The 22,397-nt window shown below is 45.1% G+C and overlaps 1 protein-coding gene across 2 annotated transcripts in view; it reads right to left on the minus strand.

Moving 5' to 3' along the window:
- The window catches only part of LOC129822145 (cell adhesion molecule DSCAM-like), a 149,369-nt gene that overhangs the window by 110,495 nt on the left and 16,477 nt on the right, over positions 1–22,397 (minus strand). Inside the window, exons 2-3 of one of the 2 annotated variants that reach the window (XM_055880150.1) lie at positions 16,004–16,321; positions 15,753–15,899 (exon numbers count right to left, since the gene is read on the minus strand). The exons of the other annotated variant lie outside the window; for it this stretch is intronic. Of the exons in view, the coding sequence (XP_055736125.1) occupies positions 15,753–15,899; positions 16,004–16,321 (465 nt within the window). The remainder of the gene's footprint in view (positions 1–15,752; positions 15,900–16,003; positions 16,322–22,397) is intronic. 2 annotated transcript variants of the gene reach the window in all.

Below are 22,397 nucleotides of genomic sequence, written 5' to 3' on the forward strand. Positions count from 1 at the left end.
TGCTTGAAAAAGCTAGCCTTGGCTTTTCTAACTGCCTGTGTATACTGGTTTCTAGCTTCCCTGAAAAGTTGCATATCACGGGGGCTGTTCGATGCTAATGCAGAACGCCATAGGATGTTTTTCTGTTGGTTAAGGGCAGTCAGGTCAGGAGAGAACCAAGGGCTATATCTGTTCCTGGTTCTAAATTTCTTGAATGGGGCATGCTTATTCAAGATGGTGAGGAAGGCATTTAAAAAAAATATCCATGCATCCTCTACTGACGGGATGAGATCAATATCCTTCCAGGATACCTCGGCCAGGTCGATTAGAAAGGCCTGCTCGCTGAAGTGTTTCAGGGAGCGTTTGACAGTGATGAGTGGAGGTCGTTTGATCGCTGACCCATTACGGATACAGGCAATGAGGCAGTGATCGCTGAGATCTTGGTTGAAAACAGCAGAGGTGTATTTGGAGGGAAAGTTGGTTAGGATGATGTCTATGAGGGTACCCGTGTTTACGGAATTGGGGTGATACCTGGTAGGTTCATTGATAATTTGTGTGAGATTGAGGGCATCAAGCTTAGATTGTAGGATGGCTGGGGTGTTAAGCATGTTCCAATTTAGGTCGCCTAGCAGCACAAGCTCTGAAGATAGATGGGGGGCAATCAGTTCACATATGGTGTCCAGAGCACAGCTGGGGGCAGAGGGTGGTCTATAGCAGGCGGCAACAGTGAGAGACTTGTTTTTAGAGAGGTGGATTTTTAAAAGTAGGAGTTCAAATTGTTTCGGAACAGACCTGGATAGTAAAACAGAACTCTGCAGGCAATCCTTGCAGTTGATTGCAACACCGCCCCCTTTGGCCGTTCTATCTTGTCTGAAAATCTTGTAGTTAGGGATGAAAATGTCAGAATTTTTGGTGGTCTTCCTAAGCCAGGATTCAGACACGGCTAAAACATCTGGGTTGGCAGAGTGTGCTAAAGCAGTGAACAAAACAAACTTAGGGAGGAGGCTTCTAATGTTAACGTGCATGAAACCAAGGCTATTACGGTTACAGAAGTCATCAAAAGAGAGCGCCTGGGGAATAGGAGTGGAGCTAGGTACTGCAGGGCCTGGATTCACCTCTACATCACCAGAGGAACAGAGGAGGAGTAGGATAAGGGTACGGCTAAAAGCTATGAGAATTGGTCGTTTGGAACGTCTAGAACAGAGAGTAAAAGGAAGTTTCTGGGGGCGATAAAATAGCTTCAAGGAATAATGTACAGACAAACGTATGGTAGGATGTGAATACAGTGGAGGTAAACCTAGGTAATGGGTGATGATGAGAGAGATATAGTCTCTAGAAACATCATCGAAACCAGGTGATGTCATCGCATATGTGGGTGGTGGAACTGAGAGGTTGGATATATAGTGAGCAGGGCTAGAGGCTCTACAGTGAAATAAGCCAATAAACACTAACCAGAACAGCAATGGACAAGGCATATTTACATTAAGGAGAGGCATGCTTAATCGAGTGATCATAAGGGTCCAGTGAGTAGAGGTTGGTTGGGGGCACGGCGATCCAGACAGCTGGCCGGGTAGCTGGCTATCGGTAGCAAGATAACATGGGATGGAGGTCTGTTTTTATTTTATTTATTTTTTATTTTTTTGTCACCTCGTTCGTTTCCTTCAGTAGATTAGTGGGGTTCCGTGTGGTAGAGGGGATCGATCCAATTGGCAAAATAGATATAGTGACCCAGGAAAAAAGAAAAAAAAAATTGTCCGGTATATTTATTTAGATGGCAGCCGATAAGACAGCTAATAATTAGCAGATGGGTATTCAGAAACGTCGCAATGGAAAAGCCTGTTGAAACCACCTCGGACAATTATGTCGGCAAACCAGTCGTGATGGATCGGCGGGGCTCCGTGTCGGCAATAAAGGGTCCAGTCCAATTGGCAAGAGAGGTATTGTAGCCCAATAATTCGCTGGTAGGCCTCTTCGGCTAGCCGGCAGATGGGCCTAGCTCGAGGCTAGCTCAAGGCTAACTGGTGCTTGTTTCGGGACAGAGGTATTAGCCAGTAGTAGCCACCTGGTTGCAGCTAGCTAGCGACGATGATCCGGTGTAATTGTCCAGAGCTTGAGTCAGGAATCCGGTGATGTGGTAGAGAAAAAGCAGTCCTGTATTCTCTGGGTTGATATCGCGCCTGCAGACTGGCAGGTATTTGCCCGAGCTGAAGCTGGCTGGTGTCCGAGTTAAGGGCGAAGACCGCAGCAGTGGCTAACTGACTACTAGCTAGTAGCTAGTTATCTGGCTAGCTTCTGATTGGGGTTACGGTTCTAAAGTATAAAAAATAGCAGATCCGTACCACATTGGGTGAGGCGGGTTGCGGGAATGTATATTCAGTTCCAAGATGGAAAGTGAAATTAAAATATATACGAAATGTATACAAAAACTACGAGGACTATTTGTCACGTTCGTCCATGGGAGAGAGAGAGAACCAAGGCGCAGCGTGTAAATAATACATCTTCTCTTTATTTAGGAGATGAACTAATGAAGCAAAACAACAAATCGAAGACCTTGAAACCAAAAACCGACTAAATGCAAAACATGCAAACCTGAAACAGACCTAGACACAGACTAAGACACCGACTACATCAATGACCCAACAAACACATGATGCCTATGGCCGCCTAAAATATGGCTCCCAATCAGAGACAAATGAAAGACACCTGTCTCTGATTGAGAAAACACTCAGGCAACCATAGACATACCTAGAAACCCTCACTAAACCATAGACATACCTAGACATACTCACTCAACACAAAACCACAAACACAAAACCCAACAACCCCTTAACCATATAACCACCCAAACACAAACCTTCCCCATGTCACACCCTGACCTAACAAACATAATAAAGGAAACAAAGATAACTAAGGCCAGGGTGTGACATAACCCCCCCCTTAAGGTGCGAACACCGGGCGCACCAACACAAAGTCTAGGGGAGGATCCGGGGTAGGCCTTAATATGGCGGCGGCTCGGGTGCAGGACGTGGCCCCCACTCCACCATAGTCGATCTCCGCTTCGGTGTCTCTGGTAAATCCTGGCTGAATGGCGGATTCAGCTGATCCTGGCTGGCGGACCACTCTGGCTGATCATGGCAGGCGGGCGACTCTGGCTGATCATGGCTGGCGGGCGACTCTGGCTGATCATGGCTGGCGGGCGACTCTGGCTGATCATGGCTGGCGGGCGACTCTGGCTGATCATGGCTGGCGGGCGACTCTGGCTCGTGGCAGACCGATGGCTCAGATGGCGCTGGGCAGACGGATGGCTCAGAAGGCGCTGGGCAGACGGATGGCTCAGATGGCGCTGGGCAGACGGATGGCTCAGAAGGCGCTGGGCAGACGGATGGCTCAGATGGCGCTGGGCAGACTGGCAGCTCTGACGGCTCGGGGCAGACTGGCAGCTCTGACGGCTCGGGGCAGACTGGCAGCTCTGACGGCTCGGAGCAGACTGGCAGCTCTGACGGCTCGGGACAGACTGGCAGCTCTGACGGCTCGGGGCAGACTGGCAGCTCTGACGGCTCGGGGCAGACTGGCAGCTCGGGGCAGACTGGCAGTTCTGACGGCTCGGGGCAGACTGGCAGCTCTGACGGCTCGGGGCAGACTGGCAGCTCTGACGGCTCGGGGCAGACTGGCAGCTCTGACGGCTCGGGGCAAACTGGCAGCTCTGACGGCTCGGGGCAGACTGGCAGCTCTGACGGCTCGGGGCAGACTGGCAGCTCTGACGGCTCGGGGCAGACTGGCAGCTCTGACGGCTCGGGGCAGACTGGCAGCTCGGGGCAGACTGGCAGCTCTGACGGCTCGGGGCAGACTGGCAGCTCGGGGCAGACTGGCAGCTCTGACGGCTCGGGGCAGACTGGCAGCTCTGACGGCTCGGGGCAGACTGGCAGCTCTGACGGCTCGGGGCAGACTGGCAGCTCTGACGGCTCGGGGCAGACTGGCAGCTCTGACGGCTCGGGGCAGACTGGCAGCTCTGACGGCTCGGGGCAGACTGGCAGCTCGGGGCAGACTGGCAGCTCTGACGGCTCGGGGCAGACTGGCAGCTCTGACGGCTCGGGGCAGACTGGCAGCTCTGACGGCTCGGGGCAGACTGGCAGCTCTGGCCGGCTGAGACGCACTATAGGCCTGGTGCGTGGTGCCGGAACTGGTGGTACCGGGCAAGGGACACGCACCTGAAGGCTAGTGCGGGGAGAAGGAACAGGGCATACTGGACCCTGGATACGCACATTAGGCCTAGTGCGTGGTGCCGGAACTGGTGGTACCGGGCTGGGGCCACACATCTCAGGGCTATTGCGGGGAGCAGCAACAGGACACACTGGGCTCTCAAAGCGCACTATAGGCCTAGTGCGTGGTACCGGCACAGGTGGTACCGGGATGAGGACACGCACCTCAGGGCGAGTGCGGGGAGAAGCAACAATGCGAACAGGGCTCTGGAGACACCCTGGAATCCTGGGGCGTGGTGCCGGAACTGGTGGTACTGGGCTGGGGCGGAAAGGTGTTACAGGAGGTGTAGGACTAGGAATGCACACAGGAGGCCTGGTTCGTGGGACTGTCATTCCCAGACGGTTAGCACGCAACTCAGGACGAGCATGGAGAACTGACTCAGGTAACATCACCTCCCGCACACGCTCTGTCGGGTGGATGTCGTGCCTCACGCACCAGCACAGCAGGTCCCTCTTCTCACTCTCCTCCAAACTCCTCATTAACTCCTTAACAGTCTCTGTATCCTTCCCATTGCTCACCTCCAGTATCTGCACAACGGGCTCTGGTTCCCTCCTTTCACGCTGCTTGGTCCTGAGTGGTTGGGTCATTCTGTCACGTTCGTCCATGGGAGAGAGAGAGAACCAAGGCGCAGCGTGTAAATAATACATCTTCTCTTTATTTAGGAGATGAACTAATGAAGCAAAACAACAAATCGAAGACCTTGAAACCAAAAACCGACTAAATGCAAAACATGCAAACCTGAAACAGACCTAGACACAGACTAAGACACCGACTACATCAATGACCCAACAAACACATGATGCCTATGGCCGCCTAAAATATGGCTCCCAATCAGAGACAAATGAAAGACACCTGTCTCTGATTGAGAAACCACTCAGGCAACCATAGACATACCTAGAAACCCTCACTAAACCATAGACATACCTAGACATACTCACTCAACACAAAACCACAAACACAAAACCCAACAACCCCTTAACCATATAACCACCCAAACACAAACCTTCCCCATGTCACACCCTGACCTAACAAACATAATAAAGGAAACAAAGATAACTAAGGCCAGGGTGTGACACTATTTACGCGGGACAAGACGGGACAAGACAAGACAAACACACGTCCGACTGCTACGCCTTCTTGGAAGTCAATAATAGGCTTTCTATATAATCATTTGTCATATAAAATAACAATAACAATAAAATAAACATGAGATTTCAAAAAATATTAGTCTTTCTCTCAATCTCTCAATAAATGTACATTTGTCAAAAATATGATTTTGGCCATGGAGACTTTGATTGATGGTGTGCAGGTAAACACCAGGTGTCCAGTTAAGACTAGACCCTTGCTTTTATACTGTACAGAATGTCTTTATCAAAACAGCAAAAAGGCTAGGAAGTAACATATGACCACTGTGCCTAGTATCAAATGCAAGCTATTCTAAACCTCTCTTCTACAGAGCTTTCTGACTGTTTACCATACAGTACATGGATACTTCAGTCAGTATCCCTCTAGGGAGGACTATTAATTGCTATTGATCTGGAAGAGAAAGTTGGGATAGGTCCAACACAGTGACAGGACAATATCTGACTTGAAATACTGAGGAAACTGGTGACCCCAAAGTCCCCTTTGAATCAAAGCCGAAAAATTGAGAACCCTCCCAGGCCTTTTTGCTGAGTGAGCATGCGGCACCGCCCCAATTTCAGCTAATTATTCCTGTAAGAAAACGAGAGCTCTCTCTCTCCTCTCATTTGGGTAGGAAATAGAAATCCTGTAAAAACAGTATGAGAGAGACTTGGCAATGGCAGTTACTGTACATCGCCACAAGCAGCTATTTACATTACAAATGCAACAGTCCTTTGCAGCAGGCAATAATGTATAATCAAATAGAATGGGAGAAGAGAAAGCATTACTTTATTGCCAGCAAAGGTAAACATAGTACACTATCTTTTTATGATAGTAGTCAGAGACTGCTAAATGCTACACAGGCAGGTTCATAAAGCTCCAATTGTAGAGACTCCAGAAGGAATATATCCTTGAGAATGTTTTTTGTATTTGATTGGTAGATGAACCATTGAGAGAGCTGGAGAATTTGGCTTTGAAAAACAGACAACAATTACACTTGCCCTAGGAGGCCAGGGGAACATGACCAGGTTTCCATGGTAACAAGTACAGCAGAACTTAACAGGAAAATCAATTCAGATTGAGCTTTTTTTATTTATTTAATTTCACTAAGGCTACAAAGCATGCTTTTGCTCTAAAACCCTATCTAACATTTTTTCTACCGTCACACTTAATTACAATGATTGAGGCACTGACAATGTTTCAAACAGCATTAAAAAAAACTCTTCTTCAAATATGTTTAAGCACAACAGCAATATCAAACCCTGAAAATGAAATGTGAACGTAGTGCTTTAAAATACATGGATATGTCCTGGTACATGCAGCGGAAATCATCCTCTTGGACCGCAGAAACATCTCTCCCTCTCACTCTTGCTTCTTCCCTCCCTCCTTCCCTCACTCACTCCCTCCCTCTCCTCCTTGCTCCATCAGAGGGGCAGCAGCAGCTGTATGCAGGTGATAAGACTGTGCAGCAGCAGGAGCTGCTCTGATTGGCTGGCTGAACTCCTACACGGATGTGAAGATTGCAGGCTGCGTCTGTCAAAAGGTCAGTCTCCACAGCCGCCACCTTGTGACGTCACAGTCAACAACACTATGAAAGGCTCCATAATACCAAAGGAAGACAGGGACAGATAATTGCTTTCCCTTTCACTGCGGTATGCACAAAATGGAAAATGTCAAGAGTGCACCTACCAAGCCCAACGTCTGTGCATTTCAAAATAAATCGCATCCCTACTTAACGAGCCTCACTTTTGTTATTTCAGGTAAGCTGAATCAGGTTTGTTATATTAGTACATGGCTGGAACAAAATCCTGCACACCCAGTTAGCTATCCAGGCCACCCCTTTTCTAGACCATAAGAATCTAAGTGACAGCCAGGAGAGAGCCACACCTCCACCCTGCTGCCACCAGAAGGACTCAAACGACCTATCCTAGACCAACCCCTAGACCATACCATGCTATCCAACCCCCTAAACCATATCACCATGCTAACACTAATTGCTATTCTCTCCTGATGAGAAACTGTCTGACAGTCTGTCCGTCCTGGATGGATGGATAGATAACAATGCACACAAATCCACCACACACCGCAGGTCTGATACTCACATTCAAGGGAGACATACTGTAGTGTAGGCTGAAGGGGGAAGGAGTGGTCAAAGACATGCCACTGGTGCTCTTTGTCCATGTTCCTAGGGTTAGTGTTAAGGAAGAAGGGAGAGGGGGAAGAAGGAGTTGGCCATATAGGGTTAGTGTTAAGGAAGAAGGAGTTGGCCATATAGGGTTAGTGTTAAGGAAGAAGGGAGAGGGGGAAGAAGGAGTTGGCCATATAGGGTTAGTGTTAAGGAAGAAGGGAGAGGGGGAAGAAGGAGTTGGCCATATAGGGTTAGGGTTAAGGAAGAAGGGAGAGGGGGAAGAAGGAGTTGGCCATATAGGGTTAGGGTTAAGGAAGAAGGGAGAGGGGGAAGAAGGAGTTGGCCATATAGGGTTAGTGTTAAGGAAGAAGGGAGAGGGGGAAGAAGGAGTTGGCCATATAGGGTTAGGGTTAAGGAAGAAGGGAGAGGGGGAAGAAGGAGTTGGCCATATAGGGTTAGGGTTAAGGAAGAAGGGAGAGGGGGAAGAAGGAGTTGGCCATATAGGGTTAGTGTTAAGGAAGAAGGAGTTGGCCATATAGGGTTAGTGTTAAGGAAGAAGGAGTTGGCCATATAGGGTTAGTGTTAAGGAAGAAGGGAGAGGGGGAAGAAGGAGTTGGCCATATAGGGTTAGTGTTAAGGAAGAAGGAATTGGCCATATAGGGTTAGTGTTAAGGAAGAAGGGAGAGGGGGAAGAAGGAGTTGGCCATATAGGGTTAGTGTTAAGGAAGAAGGAGTTGGCCATATAGGGTTAGTGTTAAGGAAGAAGGGAGAGGGGGAAGAAGGAGTTGGCTATATAGGGCTGTAGAAAAGTTAATGAAGGTTGATGTTTCATCCATCAAAACAGAGATGGAAGGTCTCCTTAAAATGATAATACTGTCAGGGAGCAGTGGTGAGGAGCACTGGTACACTATAGACACACTGTATATTAACACTAATAACAGATTTGTATCAAATACTTTTTTTAATTGCATGATTCAAGCTCAGCTTTGTTTGAATACAATTATGATATCCAACAACAACACCACAACTACAATGCCATTTGTTGTCTGAGATGAGTTCTTTGTCGCACAAGAAGCAGTTTCACTCCACTTGATTAGTTTACTTCAGTGTCTTCAATGTCTTGACTGTTTCCAATCAGCGTTAATGCCCCAAGTATGGGCAGAATGGCTCACGGCTTTAGTGTGAAAGTTTAATGGACTAAATGCGATTTACTGTATTTTTCTAGATTGACCACCCTGAGAGGAAGATGCATTCATCTCAGATTGAAAGGATGAAGGAGAGAAAATAAAATCCCATTGGTCAGTCAGTGGGTGCTTTAGGTTCTTTAAGTGCCTTTTTCAAGGCTTTTAAGATGGGATCAGACACTGCTGCATTCTGGGAGGTTGATTGAACATCAATTGGCCTCTCTTCTCTGTGTTTATCCTGTGTTCCAGACCATATGAGAGGCGCCAACCACAACCCTCGCCACCTGCCACCAACACACCACGACGAGGGGACGCCTGCCCCACTGCACCATGGGTAAACACAACCCCACATCTAGGAGTGGTTTATAAACAGAAATGAATTGGTTGTTCTGCCCGTAATTATCTCACGCCGTGCTTATTACTAATCTGTTTCTTGGCCAGCTGCCATGATGGAGGCTGGCCTGGTCCACTAGTACAGCAGTGTAATCCATAAGCACTGGAAAGGCCCATTCCAGTTCCGACGACTGATACCAAAATGCAAAATACCATAAACCCATCACTGCTTATTAAAGATTAAACCATACTTAGTACCCATCGCTCCACAGATCACCACCTAATCATTTTCATCCTAAGCGGCCCAATGGCTGCCATATTGCTCTTATTTATTAGTAAACTGTGATGTAAGAACGCCTGCTCAGAGCTATAACTGTGATGTAAGAACGCCTGCTCAGAGCTCTAACTGTGATGTAAGAACGCCTGCTCAGAGCTCTGACTGTGATGTAAGAACACCTGCTCAGAGCTCTGACTGTGATGTAAGAATGCCTGCTCAGAGCTCTGACTGTGATGTAAGAACGCCTGCTCAGAGCTCTGACTGTGATGTAAGAACGCCTGCTCAGAGCTCTGACTGTGATGTAAGAACGCCTGCTCAGAGCTCTGACTGTGATGTAAGAACGCCTGCTCAGAGCTCTGACTGTGATGTAAGAACGCCTGCTCAGAGCTCTGACTGTGATGTAAGAACGCCTGCTCAGATCTCTGACTGTGATGTAAGAACGCCTGCTCAGAGCTCTGACTGTGATGTAAGAACGCCTGCTCAGAGCTCTGACTGTGATGTAAGAACGCCTGCTCAGAGCTCTGACTGTGATGTAAGAACGCCTGCTCAGATCTCTGACTGTGATGTAAGAACGCCTGCCCAGAGCTCTAACTGTAATGTAAGAACGCCTGCTCAGAGCTCTGACTGTGATGTAAGAACGCCTGCTCAGAGCTCTAACTGTGATGTAAGAACGCCTGCTCAGAGCTCTGACTGTAATGTAAGAGCGCCTGCTCAGAGCTCTAACTGTAATGTAAGAACGCCTGCTCAGAGCTCTGACTGTGATGTAAGAACGCCTGCTCAGAGCTCTGACTGTGATGTAAGAACGCCTGCTCAGAGCTCTAACTGTGATGTAAGAACGCCTGCTCAGAGCTCTAACTGTGATGTAAGAACGCCTGCTCAGAGCTCTAACTGTGATGTAAGAACGCCTGCTCAGAGCTCTGACTGTGATGTAAGAACGCCTGCTCAGAGCTCTGACTGTGATGTAAGAACGCCTGCTCAGAGCTCTAACTGTGATCAACAGTTGTTGTTTTCTATAGCTCTGCTAGGCTGGGTGACAGGCAGGCACTGTATCAACGGGAAATCTGGTGCTCGGCCTCCTCAATAGAAAATTACTATAACACTGCAGTAATACTACAGTAATGTATCATCAGGAAATTTGGTGCTCGGCCTCCTCAATAGAAAATTGCTATACTATTGTAATACTGCAGTAATACTCTGACTACTTAATTTATACTGTACATCCCTACTAAAAGAGGTGAGTGCACCTCATACAATTTATGTTTTACTCATGTTGTACAATGTAAAAGTACACAAACAATTCTATCCCTCGCTCCATGGTTGGTGTCACTTCAAATTGAAGTCACTAAATTCAGGAAGTGATCTGAATTTTTTATTTAAAAAATTGAACAACTGAAATTAATAGCTTCTCCTGTCCAGTTTATTCAGAAGTCATGAAAATAGTTGCCCTTTTCTCAATTATTGAATTGGAAATGTAGCTTAATTTCTGAATTAACCGACTTCAATTTGAATTGACCCCAAAACTGCCTCCCTCCCTCTGTCCCACATCACAGAAAAGCTGAGGACTTCAGACAGCAATAGCAAAGACAGTTGGTTACTCGTTTACTCCAACATGCCATCTTGACATATGAATAAAATAGAAGAACAACATATCTTCTATGGTTCATATTGAGGGCTGAGTTGTGTGAACAATATGTCTTTAACATGAAATGAAAACCCAGCAGTGCAGTTCTCAAGAGTTCATATGGCCATATAACAAAAATATCAGTGTGTTGATGTACATTTAGATCAACAACCCACCCCAGACCATCTCCTCTGCTCACATAGAAAAGGGTCCATTCTCCCCTCACCCCAATTCCACAAACTCCCCTTCAAACAGCGTTCATGCTGCAAATGCACAAATGCATCCTTCAGCTCATGTTCCCATAATTCTCTCTGGCAGCCGCGTGATTAATGCACACAAGTATTGATAGTTCTGAATTGTATCCTTCTCCACACACGCACACACTCACAGTTGTGCACACACTCCCAATACCCCATCTCCCCAAGCTTTCTAGCAGCTGTGCATGAGTAGACTATGAACTAGGATCTAGTGATAGATGATGGTCAGCATTTCAGTTGCTGCTGCTCTGGGTGGAGCAGGAGTAAAATTATGTGCTGTGTTGTTTCATAAGGCTTTACTGCAGGGTGGGAGGAATTGCACCTGCAGGCACACACACACACACACACACACACACACACACACACACACACACACACACACACACACACACACACACACACACACACACACACACACACACACACACACACACACACACACACACACACACACACACACACACACACACACACACACACACACACACACTAGCCCAGGGATTCCTCGTAATTGTTCTGTGGTTAGATAGAGATCATGCTCTCCCTCTTTCTGAGAAAGAGAGAGAGGGAGATAACAATGTGGCCCATGCAATGCAGTGTGGACGCCTATGTTTACCAAGGAAAGCTTCAGCCTCGCCCACTCTCCTCTCCATTGTCTTCTTCCCCCTCGGCACACCAACAGAACCAGTAAGAGCTTCTTTCTGCCCTCTTTTCAAGGTTGGCCTGACTTTGGGTTGGTTCCGGGGTAATTTAACTGTCCTGTCTCTGCCTGCCTGTAGGTGCCCTCTGTCAATCCCAGCGAAAAATGGGGAGGTGTCATGAAGCTGACTAGATAAATCCCTGCTGTGTGATGATAGCTTCCTTCCTTCCCTACTCTAGCTCCTGTAAGGGCATCCCAGACATTATGGAGATTGGCTGGTTAAGACACTGATGCTATTAGCAGGCAAACTCCTTGATAAGCTTTGATTAGCACTACTCAAGTACCTTGAATGAGGGTGAGTGGCATCAGGAGCAGGAGGAGAGATTGCAGTGGCATTTAAACAGTTAGTGTTAAGTACACAGTTGTGAAGCAGCCCACATAAATGTGACTGAAAAATGTTTCCAGGGGCTCTGGTAATGCTCAGAACATTAGATGATACATTTGCATAAACCAAATAGAAAACAGTGTTTTGCAGCCAGCAGGAAATTGACTCGGGCCTTCTGCCAAGTGTTACGCAACGGACGATGGCAGGCTGGCAGTCAAGGCCAGTAAATGATGAACAGGAAGAAGACTCATTGATCATCCAGGATAGAGACTTTATGACTGCATCAGTAGAATCGTAAGGCCCTTTTCTCTGGCCACTACGACCCTTATAGAAGGTCAAATCCAGAAGATTATACAGTACATATGACTGCATTTAATACCATTATGGTATTGTACTAACACTAAGAAATAGGAAAGCTGCTCAGTATACAATGCATTCACCAATACATGTAATAACAAATGCCTTTCAACAACATTCCATATAAGTGAGGAAGGGAAAGAGGTGATGAGAAGGAGAAAGAGGAGGAGAGAGGAGAGAGAAGGAGAGGGAGAAAGACAGAAGAGAGAAGGAGAGGGAGAAAGAGAGGGGAGAGAGGAGATGGAGAAAGAGAGGAGAGAGAATGAGAGTGAGAAAGAGAGAGGAGCGAGAAGGAGAGAGAAAAAGAGAGGAGAGAGGAGAGGGAGAAAAAGAGGAGAGAGAAGGAAAAGGAGAAAGAGAGGAGAGAGGAGGAGGGAGAGGCTTACAGTCATCCTTCCCCTCCAGCATTGCAGTAAGCCTGTGCCTTAATGCATGAGAAAAGCTTTCCTTGCACCATCTCCAGCTTAATCTTCAGCTTGAAAAGATGAAAGGCACGTGTGTTTGTTCTAATGAGAAAGCACTATCTCCAGGCATCAGAGGACCAGCCTCTACTTTTCCTCACAGCAACAGTAGACAGACACTGGCCGTCATGCTCATACACAGGCCTTGTACCTGTCTGTTGGTCTGTCTGTCTGGGGCAATGTGATCTACCAGGCTACAAACTTGGTGCAAAAAGGTCTGATGCAGCAGCACTATGGAAACATCCTGACACTTAAATGAACATTTAAATATGTGCAACTGTTTGCGAACGCCAGCAAACTACATGTGTAAGATACTGTATACACCGTACGCCATTCACTCAAGACAAAGTCCCACCTCACATGGATGAATACAAATTTCCTAGTAGGTGCAGAGAGTAGCATCATTGGAGGAGACTGAAACACAGAGGACCAATGCAGGGCCATGCAGAGACGTGCTCTGAATGAGACAGGTTCACTGTGCAGCAAACCCCACATCTACTTCATCCAGCAAAACAAAGAGGAGGAGTGTGAGAGAGAAGAGAGGAAGAATAAGTTATTGTATAACCATAGGACTGGAATACAAACCTGTATGCCCACATGTTGTATGCATCCCTTAGAGAGATAGTTTTGATCAGCCTTTCTCCCATCAAGGCCCCCTCATTAAATTGGATCACATGTGAAAGGTGAGAGACAAAGGCAAAGGCAAATCAGATGCAGAAGACAAAAAGATGTGCCATCCAGCCCATCCCATATTCAACAACCCCACCACTTGATACACACACATAAAGAAGCTGGAGATACATTAGGCGTCCCATATAAAAGGCAGCCGCGCTGCACTCTTTTTCTCTTTCATATTCCTATTAGCTCTGTCAATTGTTTATCAAAAGCAGAGTGGAGCCGAGCGGCTGCCGTGAATTTGAAAAGCCGCACGGCGAGGAACATTTTAAAATGCATGACAGGTTAATGGTAAGTTAGTGGCAACATTAGGGCTTGTGAGTTGCGGTGCTCATTCAGACTGAAAACAGGGCCACTTCAAATGACTACTAAGCAGTCCTTATTTTAAGAGGTAATTCATATTGTAATTAACTTTTCAATCACAGTTGATTAATTAAAACCAGCCCTAGTCTGTAATTATACATATCCTTTCCCCTGACATGAATCACTGGAAATTCAAAGGCTTCAGATGAGACGCAGTGCAAACCAGTCGCTTGTACATATTAAAATATGATTTTTAAGATATATAGGATAACACTTCATGCTAAGGTGTCTACTTTAAATGGATTATATGAAACATGAATCCATAAAATACATACAGTACCAGTCAAAAACCTTAGATTAATAATTTAGCACAGCAGTTGGATAGCTTTATTTTGTGTCAACCGAGACCAAGTCTTCTTTCATTAAAAATGTCAAGTGCAAGGCTGGCAACCGTCAGAGAAGAATAGGTTGGGTCAATCTGCTTTGTTTCCAGGCCTGGTTGATAACCTTATGCTAACATATATACAAACATATACACACACACAACCTGGGAACAAACCCCCGGTAAAGAAATAAAACACACACCTTTTAATGCCCATTGTAACCCCTGCTCATGCTGTAAACATACCCTCTCCATAACAGTGTGAGGTGAATTTGCTCATGCATCAGGACATCATAAAATATTTAGCAGGGAAAGAGCACTGATTCTGACCATGCTGCTGATGCTTCTGACAGGCTTCGTGTGGAATAAACAGGGACAATCCCATCTAGATTGTTTGTAATGCATGTAAAAGCACTCCTAAGAACTGGGTGATGATAAAACACATCACTGCTCCTACACATTATTCACCTTTACAATACCCTGGCTGTTGTGCAGTAAAAGTTGAACAAATTAAAATAAAGGTTCCATAGGAATACAATACTGCATGACCTAAATTCACTTTAAAAAAAACACTAGCTATTACACATCTGCCCTATGTTATATAGTTAAGCACATCATTTAAACGAGAGAAGTCAAAATCCCACTTTCCATGCTACTCTACTTTTCAAGGCTATGAATGTGACACAGTAAAAAGTGATAACTTCTAGGTTTCACAGAGGCTAGCATCTTTTTCACTCGTCTGAATCTGCAAAACTCATGTGCAGTCATTATAGATCATATAATATCTCCTTACAGCAGCAGAAACAGTAATGCCCCCGACTAGCAACCAGTACGCACAGACATGGATCACAGAAGGGATCTTTGTGCTTGAGCAGACACATTTAAAATGTTACTAAAACATGTCCCACAATTTGCCCTCTGTCAAATGGCTTGAGGTGCGTGCTTGTCTATATTTTTTCTAAATGCACCATATAAAGCAAAATTGCCCAGAGGGTGAGCATCAATCGAACGTTTAATGTACAATATCAACCTGTGCAATGAATGATTCCAATCGAGGGGGTCGGGGGTGGGTCAAAATGACAGACAGACATTACCCTTGCTATTACTGTTGGAGGACAGGATTCCATGGAGCTCCAATAATGGCTGACAGACCACAAGCAGGTAAGTCACAGAGAGACAGAACAGTGGCCCAAGTACAAAGAGCAAACCAGGGAAGGCTTCACATGTAGAAACCTTTGGATCCATAGCACTGTCTGTGTAAACAAATCTTGTTTTGTTTGCTACACCTAAGAATCCCTCTTCTGAACTTGTAATCCAATAGCTGATTCGAAGAGTCCAAGCAAGGGATTGAACAAAATTCTGACCAAGATATAAAAATATTGTCTTACCTGAGGATAGTGAGACTGTGTCTTTCTCCCACGATACGACAGTGACGTAAGCCTCCACGGAGGCAGGGATAATGCACTTGAAGACCGCTACATTGCCTCTCATGGCTTTCTGGTCCTCCACCCGAACGGTGTAGGGCTCCCGAAATACTGAGGATAGCAAGAGGGGTGGCATTTGGAAAAAGCAAATGAAATACATACAAGAAGAAATTAAGGAATGAAAACAACAGTTACTATTTAAAAGAAACACTTACCGGCCTTAACGTGGACATCTTGACTTCTTATTTTCCCTGAAGGATTTTCAGCTGTGCAGTAGTAGGTATTGTCATGGATTAGCTTACTAAAGCTGGAGGGGAGGAAGTTAAAGATCTGTAGGGTGCCATTGGAGTGCACGTGGCGGATCCCGGGCACATCGTAGATCTCCTCTTCGGTGGCCAGGTACCAGCGCAGAGAGGCGGGGGGCACCCCTGCAGCGGGACAGGGCACCAGGGTCCCTGTGGTGCTGGCAAACACTACCTCTTGCAAAGATGCATTGACAAAATATAAGCTGGAACGTAGATCTTCGCTAAAAACTGTAAGAGAGGAGAACAAAGAGAACAGAAAAAATTGATGGCATGACAACTGACTTGAATGGGTATACTACAGGCGCGGGGTCTTAATTTGATCACACTTTGTTGTTGCGAATTTTCCTGCTGAGAAAATGCAGATCAGCTTAATGACTTGCATAAATTCACTGAAAACTCGCACTAACACACAGTTATTAATAACATTATCACACTTTTCATGTAGCCTCATTTTAGCAGGCTAATAGCCTAACCACCGATCAAGTAACATTATGGACTAAAATTTCAAATCCTGTTGCTGCAGGATTCTTTTTGTCACGACTTCCGCCGAAGTCGGCTCCTCTCCTTGTTCGGGCGGCGTTCGGCGATCGACGTCACCGGCTTTCTAGCCATCGCCGCTCCATTTTTCATATGTCCATTTGTTTTGTCTTGTTCCCTACACACCTGGTTTTCATTCCCCAATCTACATGTATTTAGTCCTCTGCTCCCCATCATGTCTTTGTGTGTAATTGTCATTCATTCATTGTTAAATTGTGTATGTTCACGCGCGATACTTTTATAGTTTATGTTCAGTGTTTTTGGGCACTTTTTGAGCCTATTGTTGTACGGAATAAAAGTGCACCTGTTTACTCCACTCTGCTCTCCTGCACCTAACTTCGCCTCCCTTACACAGCCTTAACACTTTTGCTGTGACAATACTGGTCAAATTAAGATCCAATATACAGTACAAATCAAACGTTTGGACACACCTACTCATTCAAGGGTTATTCTTTTTTCTGACTATTTTCCACATTGTAGAATAACAGTGAAGATATTAAAACTATGAAATAACACATATGGAATAATGTAGTAAACAAAAAAGTGTTAGACAAAACTAAATCTATTTTATATTTGAGATTCTTCAAAGTAGCTTGATGACAGCTTTGCACACTCTTGGCATTCTCTCTACCTGCTTCATGAGGAATGCTTTTCCAACTGTCTTGAAGGCGTTCCCACATATGCTGAGCACTTGTTGTCTGCTTTTTCTTCACTCTGCGGTCCAAATAATCCTAACCCATCTCAATTGGTTTGAGGTCAGGTGATTGTGGAGGCCAGGTAATCTGATGCAGCACTTCATCACTCTCCTTCTTGGTCAAATAGCCCTTACACAGCCTGGAGGTGTGTTTTGGGTCATTGTCCTGTTGAAAAGCAAATGATAGTCCCACTAAGCGCAAACCAGATGGAATGGCGTATCACTGCAGAATGCTGTGGTAGCCATGCTGGTTAAGTGTGCCTTGAATTCTAAATAAATCACAGACAGTGTCACCAGCAAAGCACCACCACACCATCACACCTCCTACTCTATGCTTCATGGTGGGAACCACATATGCGGAGATCATCCGTTCACCTACTCTGCGTCTCACAACGACACGGCGGTTGGAACCAAAAATCTCAAATTTGGACTCATCAGACCAAAGGACAGATTTCCACCGGTCTAATTTTTTGCTTTTTAAAAATTGATTTCACCTTTATTTAACCAGGTAGGCTAGTTGAGAACAAGTTCTCATTTGCAACTGCGACCTGGCCAAGATAAAACATAGCAATTCGACACATACAACAACACAGAGTTACACATGGAATAAACAAAACATACAGTCAATAATACAGTAGAACAAAGAAAACAAAAAGGCTATATACAGTGAGTGCAAATGAGGTAAGATAAGGGAGTTAAGGCAATAAATAGGCCATGGTGGCGAAGTAATTACAATATATCAATTAAACACTGGAATGGTAGATGTGCAGAAGATGGATGTGCAAGTGGAGATACTGGGGTGCAAAGGAACAAGATAAATATATAAATACAGTATGGGGATGAGGTAGGTAGATAGATGGGCTGTTTACAGATGGGCTATGTACAGGTGCAGTGATCTGTGAGCTGCTCTGACAGCTAGTGCTTAAAGCTAGTGAGGGAGATATGAGTCTCCAGCTTCAGAGATTTTTGCAGTTCATTCCAGTCATTGGCAGCAGAGAACTGGAAGGAAAGACGACCAAAGGAGGAATTGGCTTTGGGGGTGACCAGTGAGATATACCTGCTGAAGCGCGTGCTACGTGTGGGTGCTGCTATGGTGACCAGTGAGCTGAGATAAGGCGGTGCTTTACCTAGCAGAGACTTGTAGATGACATGTAGCCAGTGGGTTTGGCGATGAGTATGAAGCGAGGGCCAACCAACGAGAGCGTACAGGTCGCAGTGGTGGGTAGTATATGGGGCTTTGGTGACAAAACGGATGGCACTGTGATAGACTGCATCCAGTTTGTTGAGTAGAGTGTTGGAGGCTATTTTATAGATGACATCACCGAAGTCAAGGATCGGTAGGATGGTCAGTTTTACAAGGGTATGTTTGGCAACATGAGTGAAGGATGCTTTGTTGCAATATAGGAAGCCGATTCTAGATTTAATTTTGGATTGGAGATGCTTAATGTGAGTCTGGAAGGAGAGTTTACAATCTAACCAGACACCTAGATATTTGTAGTTGTCCACGTATTCTAAGTCAGAGCCGTCCCGAGTAGTGATGCTGGACGGGCGGCCAGGTGTGGGCTGAGATCGGTTGAAGAGCATGCATTTAGTTTTACTTGCGTTTAAGAGCAGTTGGAGGCCACGGAAGGAGAATTGTATGGCATTGAAGGTCGTCTGTGGAGGTTAGTTAACACAGTGTCCAAAGAAGGGCCAGAAGTATACAGAATGGTGTCGTCTGCGTAGAGGTGGATCAGACAAATACCAGCAGCAAAGCGACATCCTTGATGTATACAAAGAAAATGTATACAAGAATTGAACCCTGTGGCACCCCCCTAGAGACTGCCAGAGGTCCGGACAACAGGCTCTCCGATTTGACACACTGAATTCTATCAGAGAAGTAGTTGATGAACCAGGCAAAGCAATCATTTGAGAAACCAAGGCTGTCGAGTCTGCCAATAAGAATGTGCTGATTGACAGAGTCGAAAGACTTGGCCAGGTCGATGAATACGGCTGCACAGTAATGTCTCTTATCAATGGCGGTTATGATGTCGTTTAGGACCTTGAGCGTGGCTGAGGTGCACCCATGACCAGCTCTGAAACCAGATTGCATAGCAGAGAAGGTACGGTAGGATTCGAAATGGTCGGTAATCTGTTTGTTAACTTGGCTTTCAAAGACCTTAGATAGACAGGGTAGGATAGATATATGTCTGTAGCAGTTTGGGTCTAGTGTCACCCCCTTTGAAGAGGGGGGTGACCGCGGAAGCTTTCCAATCTTTGGGGATCTCAGACAATACGAAAGAGAGGTTGAACAGGCTAGTAATAGGGATTGCAACAATTTTGGCAGATCATTTTAGAAAGAGAGGGTCCAGATTGTCTAGCCCGGCTGATTTGTAGGGGTCCAGATTTTTCAGCTCTTTCAGAACATCAGCTATCTGGATTTGGGTGAAGGAGAAATGGTGAGGGCTTTGGCGGGTTGCTGTGGAGGGTGCCGGGCAGTGTCCATTGCTCGTGTTTCTTGGCCCAAGCAAGCTCTTCTTCTTATTAGTGTCCTTTTATAGTGGTTTCTTTGCAGTAATTCAACCATGAAGACTTGATTCACGCAGTCTCCTCTGAACAGTTGATGTTGAGATGTGTCTGTTACTTGAACTCTGTGAAGCATTTATTTGGGCTGCAATCTGCAACCTAGGTGTCTGGTTAGACTGTAAACTCTCCTTCCAGACCCACATCAAACATCTCCAATCCAAAGTCAAATCTAGAATTGGCTTCCTATTCCGCAACAAAGCATCCTTTACTCATGCTGCCAAACATACCCTTGTAAAACTGACCATCCTACCAATCCTCGACTTCGGTGATGTCATTTACAAAATAGCCTCCAAAACCCTACTCAATAAATTGGATGCAGTCTATCACAGTGCCATCCGTTTTGTCACCAAAGCCCCATATACTACCCACCACTGCGACCTGTACACTCTCGTTGGCTGGCCCTCGCTTCATACTCGTCGCCAAACCCACTGGTTCCAGGTCATCTACAAGACCCTGCTAGGTAAAGTCCCCCCTTATCTCAGCTCGCTGGTCACCATAGCAGCACCTACCTGTAGCACGCGCTCCAGCAGGTATATCTCTCTAGTCACCCCCAAAACCAATTCTTCCTTTGGACGCCTCTCCTTCCAGTTCTCTGCTGCCAATGACTGGAACGAACTACAAAAATCTCTGAAACTGGAAACACCTATCTCCCTCACTAGCTTTAAGCACCAGCTGTCAGAGCAGCTCATAGATTACTGCACCTGTACATAACCCATCTACAATTTAGCCCAAACAACTACCTCTTTACCTACTGTATTTATTTATTTATTTATTTTGCTCCTTTGCACCCCATTATTTCTGTCTCTACTTTGCACTTTCTTCCAATGCAAACCAACCATTCCAGTGTTTTTTAGTTTTTATTTACTTGCTGTGTTGTACTCACTTCGCCTCCATGGCCTTTTTATATTTTATTTATTTATACATATATCTGTTTGCCTTCACCTTCCTTATCTCACCTCACTTGCTCACATTGTATATAGACTTATTTTTTTCACTGTATTATTGACTATATGTTTGTTTTTACTCCATGTGTAACTATGTGTTGTTGTATGTGTCGAACTGCTTTGCTTTATCTTGGCCAGGTCGCAATTGTAAATGAGAACGTGTTCTCAATTTGCCTACCTGGTTAAATAAAGGTTAAATAAAAATAAATAAAATAAATAAAAAATCTGAGGTGCAGTTAACTCTACTGAACTTGTGCTCTGCAGCAGAGGTAACTCCCAGTCTTCCTTTCCTGTGGCGGTCCTCAAGAGAGCCAGTTTCATCATAGCGCATGATGGTGTTTGCGACTGCAACTTGAAGAAACATTCAAAGTTCTTCAAATTTTCCGGATTCACTGACCTTCATGTCTTATATTAATGATGGACTGTCATTTTTCTTTGCTTATTTGAGCTGTTCTTGCCATAATATGGACTTGGTCTTTTACCAAATAGGGATATCTTCTGTATACCACCCCTACCTTGTCAAAAGACAACTGGTTGGCTCAAATGCATTAATAAGAAAATAAATTCCGCAAAGGAACTTTTAACAAGGCACACCTGCTAATTGAAATGCATTCCAGGTGGCTACCTCATGAAGCTGGTTGAGAGAATGCCAAGAGTGTACAAAGCTGTCATCAAGGCAAAGGGTGGCTACTTTGAAGAATATAAAATATATTTTGATTTGTTTAACACTTGTTTGGTTACTACATGATTCCATATGTGTTATTTCATAGTTTGGATGTCTTCACTATTATTCCACAATGTAGAAAATAGTAAAAATAAATAAAAACCCTCGAATGAGTAGGTGTTTCCAAAGTTTTGACTGGTATAATATGTATGTTTACTTGTAAATACATCAGGACAGTAGGTATTTACTTGGCCATGATGAAACCAATAAATGCTTTTGTTATGGACCTGATGTTAACAGTGTATTTAATATGGACCTTTTTAGTCATCATCTAATCCTTGATACCGCTTAAATCACCTTCATTACATAAAAGTAAAATAACAGGCTTTGCTCATAGACAACATTGAACATGTATGCTGCTTTGGTTGAGCAGGGGAGCAACAAGGGGGAAAGAGTGTTCATGATGTAAAAGTATGTGTTGTTACGTGGCTCCCTTGGAAGGGAGAGAAACACGAAGTGGGACCAATTAGCATCAGGTGGCTCAGTGCTAATTTCTAGGTGGTTGATTACTGAGTGGTGTATAAACTAGGTGTACAAAACATTATGAACACCTGCTCTTTCCATGACATATTGATGTCACTTGTTAAATCCACGTCAATCAACGTAGATGAAGGGGAGGAGACAGGTTAAATAAATATTTTTAAGCCTTGAGACAATTGAGCCATGAATTGTGTATGTGTACCATTCAAAGGGTGAATGGGTAATACAAAATAATAATAATAATAATAATAATAATAAATGCCAAGATTTAAGTGCCTAAATATTGTATGGTAGTTTGTGCCAGGGATGCTGGGTTTTTCCACACTCAACAGTTTCCCATGTGTTTCAAGAATGGTCCAC

This window comes from Salvelinus fontinalis, chromosome 24 (assembly GCF_029448725.1).
Source record: "Salvelinus fontinalis isolate EN_2023a chromosome 24, ASM2944872v1, whole genome shotgun sequence".
Lineage (NCBI taxonomy): Eukaryota > Metazoa > Chordata > Actinopteri > Salmoniformes > Salmonidae > Salvelinus > Salvelinus fontinalis.